The 8,152-nt window shown below is 50.5% G+C and overlaps 1 protein-coding gene across 1 annotated transcript; it reads left to right on the top strand.

Annotated features, from left to right (window-relative positions):
- Positions 1 to 2,640: 2,640 nt before the first annotated feature.
- On the top strand, positions 2,641 to 6,087 carry HOXD13 (homeobox D13). Its single transcript, XM_004005366.6, has 2 exons — positions 2,641 to 3,542; positions 4,332 to 6,087. Exons 1-2 carry the CDS (start codon positions 2,771 to 2,773, stop codon positions 4,580 to 4,582), a joined length of 1,023 nt encoding a protein of 340 aa, XP_004005415.3. The 5' UTR covers positions 2,641 to 2,770; the 3' UTR covers positions 4,583 to 6,087.
- The last annotated feature ends 2,065 nt before the right edge of the window (positions 6,088 to 8,152 follow it).

The following is an 8,152-nucleotide window of genomic DNA, read 5'->3' as shown; positions in this document are numbered from 1 at the left end:
AACCACAGCCCCGTGATCTAATAGCAGAACTTGCCCTGGGGTGCTGGGTTTAGGGGGCCTTCACAAGGTCAAGTCAGAACCTCCTTCCTAAGGGGAATCCCCTCCTCCAGGGCCAGGATCTAGAAGGCTATACTAGAAGGGAATACAACTGCAGAATAGCAAGAGGCTAGACTTATTGTTCAAAACCTCCCTGGTCTCTGAATATCCACTCACTAGGATGGGCAGAGAAACCCTATGTCTTGCCAGAGTTCCATAAGGAAACTAGAGACATGGCCACCATTGAGAAGTGTCTTTCACAGAGCATAAATTCAGACTTTGCTTCCAGTCCTGAACAACTTACTTTGCTGGGTGGACAATTAAGCCAAAAATGAGGGGCTGTCTGAAATCAGAAAAACTGGACAAGTCCTTCCTTCTCATCTTAATCTCATTTTCCTCATTTTTAAGTATATGATCAGTCATTAATATGTATTTATCAGATAAAAATGGAACAGAAACTCCAGAACTCAAAATCACAGTGATATTTAGGTTTAAGAGGCTGAAAGTTCGTTGGTTCCAGTTATGTTTTAGAAATACTTTGACAAATTTGTTTAGGTCACAGAAAAAATTTTTTTAAGTATCTACATGTTTTCCCTCTCTGAGAAAAAGAAAAGGATACAAAGGAAAAATAAGAGCATTTCAGGGCAGCCTCCATGACTGGGTGGTAATGATATTGTTGGGTAAAGAGACCCTAGCCAAACTTCCAAAAAGTCAGCAACCTTGTTACCTGGCTCTGGCCGGTATTAAACAAACAAACAAAAATCCAGCTTCTCTTGCTAACTTCTGCCTTCTCTCAAGTAGCCAAAATTGTTCTCACCAGCAGTTATATTCCCTACAATTTTCTGCAGAGGCTTAGGCCCCTCCTGTCTCGAATTGATCATGAACATGTCTAAGACTTCAAAAAGGTCAAGTCTCCTGCTTTTCCTTTCCAGAGCCCCTCTCATAACTTTCCCCTTTATTTGAGCCTTTTATGGTTACTGCGTTTTGCGTGTCAACACTCCCAACACCACCAGCCCACCCTGCGATGTCTGACCAGGCCCAAGACGGCCTCCCTGGCTCTTTTGCTTGCCCCATCCAGGTCCTGTCTTGGTCCAGAAAACAGCAGGGCTAGGTGACAAGCTGGCCTCACCAATCACAGGCTCATGGAAGCGATTTTCTTGGAAATGGGCTGGCCTGGGGAGCTAATCCTACAGAACAAAATGGGCTCACTCTGAGGGCTCTCCCACACACCCCAATATCCTCGGCTCATTAGATCTAACGTTGCTTCTAAAGTGGATCCTTAAATTTGCCACAAGACTCACACCAGACAATGGCTAAGATGGTGGATGATGGGTTGGGGTTCTGTGGCCGAGTAATGGAAGGAAGTGTTGAAAAGGCTTCAGAGTTGTGATCCCCGCACCCTGGCAGGGCTGTCGGGGCCCACTCTACCCCCTCGAAGTCAGAACCTGTTGCTTGGGCTTTTCCCATTACAAGCCCCAAGTTTGCTTGGGAAAAACACTCTCTTAGTCTGCCCCTCTCGGTTCTCTGCAGTTGGCAGCTAGGAAAAGAAAGCGAAACAAAGGTCCCTGGGAAAGTGAAGTTTTCAATTAATTGGTGTGAGTAACGGGCGGGGGTGGGTGGTGGCTGCAAAATGCATGAGGCAGTTCGGCTGCAGGGCGAGGCGCAGAAGTTTCCAGGAGGGCGGCAGAGTAGCTTTCTCCGGGCGCCCTCCACAGGGTCTTTCTGCGGACCCGGGGAGGCTGCGCCAGGGCTCGGGAGCCCAGCTCAGGAGACTCCCGGCTGGCTTGACTGTAGAGGCGAATAGCGTGGATCAGGCTTCCGGACTTTTCTCGGGTTCGCCGCTCCGAGGACCGGTCTTTCGTCCGCTTGATTTACTTGTAAGTGTCTGCCCCCCACCCGCAGGGCGGCTTCGTGGGCATTTTCCGGGTGGACAGTGTGTGCAAATTGGGGCGGGAGAGGGGGTTGTGCTTCAATTGGTCTTAATTCGGAGGATCGCCTGGGAGTACTTGTATTAAAAGCCTTCGCCCCGTAACAACGCGCAAGGTAGGGAAAATTAGCTCCCTCGGGTTTGGGGTCTAGGTCAGCTAATCCCAGGCATTAAGCAACAGGATCAAAACCCGTCTGTTTTCACATCATTCTGACCATCTCTGTCCTTTGCCTTCATTTAGTCGTGCAGCTCAGGGAGCCGAGGAGAGGTGGCAAAAACAGCCGTGGCCGAGACAAGGCGCAGGCCTCGGCGCCCGCCTCGGTCGCAGACAGGGCCCAGGATGGGCGGTCGCGCAATCAGCTCGTGGGGGTGGCTGCGCCGCAAACGCCTGGGTCCGGGGGCGGGCGGAAAGGGGCGGTGGGCTGCACAAGAGCTGGGGAGGGGTAGGGGCCCTGGTGGGTGGGTCCACGGGCCCGGGCCGGGAGCCAGACTCTCCCGCGCCCCCCATCCCCACGTGGCCCCGCGCAGCCAATGGCACGGCCCCGAACGGGAGCCCTCGGGGAGGGAGGCGGCCCCCCGACCGGCCCAGGCCCCCTCCCAACCTGAACTTCGTTTTTATAAACGTCCCGCGATGAGCTAACCTGTTGGAGGGCGGGCGGGCGGGAGGCGGGAGGCTCGCAGAGGGAGAGAGGGCGAGAGGAAGAGGGCGGGAGCGAGAGAACAGGAGAGAAAGGAGAGGAGGGAGGAGGCGCGCAGCGCCATGGTGTCCTGCACGGGGCCGGGGCCGGGGCCGGGCCGGGCCGGGCCATGAGCCGTGCCGCGAGCTGGGACATGGACGGGCTGCGGGCGGACGGCGGGGCCGGCGGGGCGGCCCCGGCCTCCTCGTCCTCCTCCTCTGTGGCGGCAGCGGCGCCGGGCCAGTGTCGCGGCTTCCTCTCGGCGCCAGTGTTCGCCGGCACACACTCTGGGCGCGCTGCGGCGGCGGCGGCGGCGGCGGCTGCGGCGGCGGCGGCGGCCTCAGGCTTCGCGTACCCGGGGACCTCTGAGCGCGCGGGCTCCGCCTCGTCGTCGTCATCTTCGGCTGTGGTCGCGGCGCGCCCGGAGGCGCCCTCCGCCAAAGAGTGCCCGGCGCCCGGCGCAGCTGCTGCAGCGCCCCCGGGCGCCCCGGCCCTGGGTTACGGCTACCACTTCGGCAACGGCTACTATAGCTGCCGCATGTCGCACGGCGTGGGCTTACAGCAGAATGCTCTCAAGTCGTCGCCGCACGCCTCGCTGGGAGGCTTCCCGGTGGAGAAGTACATGGACGTGTCCGGCCTGGCAAGCAGCAGCGTACCAGCCAACGAGGTGCCCGCGCGAGCCAAGGAGGTGTCTTTCTACCAGGGCTACACAAGCCCCTACCAGCATGTGCCCGGCTACATCGACATGGTGTCTACCTTCAGCTCCGGGGAGCCTCGGCACGAGGCGTACATCTCCATGGAAGGCTACCAGTCTTGGACACTGGCCAACGGGTGGAACAGCCAGGTGTACTGCGCCAAGGACCAGCCACAGGGCTCTCACTTTTGGAAGTCATCCTTTCCAGGTAGGGACGTTGGGAAAGGGAGAAGGGCAAGGGGAAGAAATGCAGGGAGGGAGGTAGAGGAAGAGAGAAAGAAGGAAAAGAAATGACTGGCAGTCTGCGCCCCTACTGGGAGTTGAGTGTCTGTTCTACTCCCCCAACCGCGGTTAAACCCCGTGGAACAGTTTGTGTGAAATCTGTAAATTCATCCCTTGATTTAAACTGCTTCTCTCACAACCCTTTTCTTCCTGTGTGTGGGCATAGGCCTATTTTTCTCCAAAAGTTGAAGGTCTTTGCTGCCCTTTGCTTAGGCCTTGGCCCCTCCTCCCCAAAGAGGTGTCATGAAGTTGAGCCCCACTTTCCAAGGACATGAATGCCCCAGAATGCCACTAAAGCTTCCAAGAGCTCACAAGCTCCAAGGAACACAAGAAATCAAAGTCTCAACAAACAGCCTGGGCTTTTTCTTAAGTCTATGTATGTTCATATGTTTGCAACCAGCATTTGCAGAAACTGTCCTTATGAGAGCCCCCAACAACCACCCCATAAAATCGCAGGCTTCTTAAGATGCTGGTGTGAGAAACCATGATGATCCATCAAATTGGCCTTCACTTTGAAGTGTAAATAATCTTTCTTTGATAATGTGTAAATAATGTGTCTGTATAAATAATAATAAAGTATAAACAGCCTGGCTTTCTTCATTCTCTATACCCTCTCCAAGTCTACACACAAAGTCCCCAGCTTTGTGCTCCACATATCCCCATCTAATTTTTCCCGTGCTGTTTTGTGTGTTTTTTTTTTTTTTTCCAATACCAGGGGATGTGGCTCTAAATCAGCCAGACATGTGTGTCTACCGTCGGGGGAGAAAGAAGAGGGTGCCCTACACCAAACTGCAGCTCAAAGAACTGGAGAACGAGTACGCCGTTAACAAGTTCATTAACAAGGACAAGCGGCGGCGAATCTCGGCTGCCACGAATCTATCCGAGAGACAAGTGACCATTTGGTTTCAGAACCGAAGAGTGAAAGACAAGAAAATCGTCTCCAAGCTCAAAGACACTGTCTCCTGATGTGGGCCAGATTGGCCACAGAGTTTAAATGCTTTCAGTTGCCTCCAAAAGACTTTTGGAAAGACTTGAATATGTATTTAATTCCCCCAATCCCCTGCCAGTGATGGCAAATTTTGTGAATTGTTTTTCTCTTTTCCCCTTTTCTGGCTCTAAAACCTTTTGCTGCCCAACCTTTGTATTTCTGTTTCTTTCTTATTATTGATTTTGCTCTTGTCTAGGTTTATTTTTTATGACTTTTTAATGTTCTGTTTCTCCCTCCAGGCCAGTATAAAGGACTTGAAGTATTTTTGAATAATCCCTCCAAATGAATTTCAGAAGTGCCATTCTGATTTTAGGGTTTTATTTTTTAAAATAGCTCTTTATGCCTGTTTCCAGCACTTACTATCTTCATAATCCATTAGGGCAAAAGGATTTGGATTTGCAGTCATTCATATCCTGTGATGGGTAATTGAATCATTAGCTCTCAGCAGTCACCCTGGGGCAAATGGAAACAGCTCTGGGCAAGCAGTATTCTAGGGTCATTGGGAAAGTCTGAAAACAGGAGGCTGGAGGTACTGTGATGGCTTTTAAAGCAGCTGCCTTATTAAATAGGGTTTGTATCAATAGTGGAGTGAAGACAATCTTTCCGACATTGGGCCGTTTGCTGTTGTATATGTACAATACGCCCTGTAGATTTGTGCTTTTATAATCTTTAATTTGGAAATAATGTGTCTTCATGGATGCCTTCATTTCTCTAGACACAGATATTTAAATGTCTGCAATTCGCAGAGTGACCCATGGATGGTATAAATGCATTCCCTCTCCTTGGCCTCCAATTTGTGGGGCTAGAATTGAGGCCATCTTCTCAGTTCCCTTAAAGAGGTTTGAATCGATGTGGCCATGGGTGGGAACTTTAATCCAGAACCCAGTGAAGAATTTGACTGAACAAATGTATTGGGCTCTTTCGGAGCTTAAAGCATCTGACAAATGTGGGAAATGTGGAGCTCTGAAGTCCAGGAAGAAAAAAATAAAAGATGTCTCTGAAAATGATGATAAATAACTACTTTTAAAGTGCTGCATATTTATACAACAGATTATTTTTGTAGATGCAATGTCTGTGAGCTGAGACACATGGGCAGTGCTTCAGGCATTTAAAAAATCACTTTTTACTCCTAGGGAGATGCAAATAAACAGAACTCTCTTGTTTCTTCTGAGTCTTTATACATTAGTTTTCTTTTTCCAAGCTCTTGTTGCCTCTAGAAACTGTTCTTATTTATTATAAAATTGTGTTATCCCAAATGCCATGGTTCCTTGTAGATGAAGGAAACGCAACACCAGTTCTGGTCTCTCAAACCTCCAGGCTGTGCACTTCCATCACCCTTTCCCCCTCCTTCTCCCGTGGCTTTAACATAAATAGTGATATCTTTAAATTAGGATATAATTTGTGGTGTCTAAAATTATATTTTTCTACCAGACCAGCTTTAAAAAATTCCCCAATAAAATTCGACTTCTCTTTCAAAAGAAAATTATCAGTTTATTCAGATGGCTTTATTTTTTAAACCAATATAATACATATGTGCTCGGGTTGGCGATTTTCTTCCTAGAAAGGCTGTTATAAATATCTATTCTAGGAAGGTTTTGAAATTAGTCAAATCCATATTTGGAAACTGAAAAAGAAACATTTCAAGCTTATCCCTTATCGCTTTCTCCCGGCAGTCTGCATACAGAAGTTGAAGGCTGAAACCATAATTATACACCCTAAACCTCTAGACGCAATTTTTAGGCACTAGGAACTTTATTTCTGAGGGCTTTTTGCCACTCAGGGAAATGGCCGCTAAGGAACTGGATGTCTCCTCGTTGTTAGCGCCCGGGCGCAATGATTTCAATGGCTGCTAACTTTTTGGTATGAGAGTTAAATATAGTTGTTTAAAACCTCACACAATATGTAAACTCTTCTAGTGGGAGAATTCCCCTATGGATCTGCCAGAGAAAACACCGAGACCCAAAGTTTAGAGCTACTTTCGTTTTCTCCGCTTCGGCTTGATTTTTTTTTTCTCCCGTATCTTGCAACCGACTGCGAGCAGGCAACTTCTTTTTAATTGAGAGACAGATAAGCAGGCAGGAGCAGAGACAGAAAAGGAAAAGTGACCACGATTCAATCTCTCAAGAAGAAATAACTCCTGAAAATGGGGCCACACCGCCCCGACGTTCCACTTCAGTTAGAGTCACTAACATATTTCTCTTTTTCTCACAAGATGTGTTATTTAAAACGGGCCTGTTTCCCTTCTCCATCGTCGTTTCTCTCCACTTCTTTTCTTTTTGTAAATTCCAGACTCCAGAACCGCACCCCATCTCCCAGGTCCATTTCTCAGGTTTCCTGCCATGGATGGTAGGGAGGATTGCCTCGAGGTTTTCCTTTCATCTGTAGTTTGCCGGTCAATTTTCCCCTCCTAAGAGAAACAGGAGGATTGCTGAAGATGAAAACTGCGTTGAAACGCTCTCCAGTGGAATTTGAATTGACGGCTAAATCAATAACAGATGAAGACTTTGTTATTTATATACATTCCTTTTATATTCCGAATTGAGGAGCGGAGCCGATCAACGGCCGGAGGGCTGGTAGTGAGACCCACGAGGCGAATGGAGGAAGCTTCGGAGACAGGCCTTTGCTGCGGGTGGAGACTGAAAGGGCACCGGCAGAGCGCCTCCAAAACCTGGCAGGTTTCGAGCGCCGCCGGTGGAGAATCAAGGCCCGCGCGTCTACGCGCGATCCAAGAGGCGAAGGAGACTTCGGCGCTGGGACTTACCGCCAGACAAAGGGGCGGCCGCGACCCTTCCCAGTCTCTGGCAGCCATCCGGATCCCTTTGGCTCCGCCGTCCCGGCCAGCCTTGCCGCTACCATCTCCGGCGTTTCGAGATGCTCGGCTGCCTGGCCGCGGGCCGTGACCGCAAAGGCTGGCGACCCCAGGCCGGCTGAGCCGTCCTTCACTGTTGATCTTGACCGTGCGGCGGCGCCTCGCCAGGCGTGGAGCTCGCTCGCCATCTCCTGGGCAGTAGGCGGCATTGGCAGAGCTCGCCGTGTAACTCCGAGACCATATATCCTCCTTTCCCATTCTGCAGTTCACCAGCCAAGCCTCTGGCACCCTCCCACTTCGCCGCCCTCCTTCCCTCCCTCCCTCCCTGTCTCCAGCCTGCCAGCTCTAACATAAAACTGTGTCTGCTGGACCTAGGAAATCATAAGCCCAGGAGACGAGATGGGGCAGCTGGGCATCATCTGAGCCAAGGAGAAAGAAGAGTCTAGTTGTTCGTCTTTCCTATTTCTCCCTTGATTCCTTTATACCTCTAGTCCCGTTGGGCAAACCGCAGCAAGCATCCGCCTAAAAGTCCGAGGTAGACACCCCTGGACCTGGAAATGGTACTGAGATAGGAAGACAAAAGACTGCAAGCACCCCCTTGGAACTGGAACTTTCAGACTTAGGGAGGTTGTAGCTCCTCGAAAACAGGGCGAGTTTCCCTGAGAGCCTAGGCTTCCTAAGTCCCCAGGAACTGAGGTTGCAGCGCGTGCCTAAACCCCCCACGAAAGGACAAGGGAAT

This window comes from Ovis aries, chromosome 2 (genome assembly GCF_016772045.2).
Source record: "Ovis aries strain OAR_USU_Benz2616 breed Rambouillet chromosome 2, ARS-UI_Ramb_v3.0, whole genome shotgun sequence".
Classification (NCBI taxonomy): Eukaryota; Metazoa; Chordata; class Mammalia; order Artiodactyla; family Bovidae; genus Ovis; species Ovis aries.
This window is presented reverse-complemented; position numbering and strand designations above follow the sequence as displayed.

Excerpts from the sequence above, each read along its gene's own strand:
- HOXD13 (XM_004005366.6), top strand. The coding sequence starts at position 2,771 with ATGAGCCGTGCCGCGAGCTGGGACATGGACGGGCTGCGGGCGGACGGC. Across the intron at positions 3,543-4,331 it reads TTGGAAGTCATCCTTTCCAG|GGGATGTGGCTCTAAATCAG; the intron begins GTAGGGACGTTG and ends TTCCAATACCAG.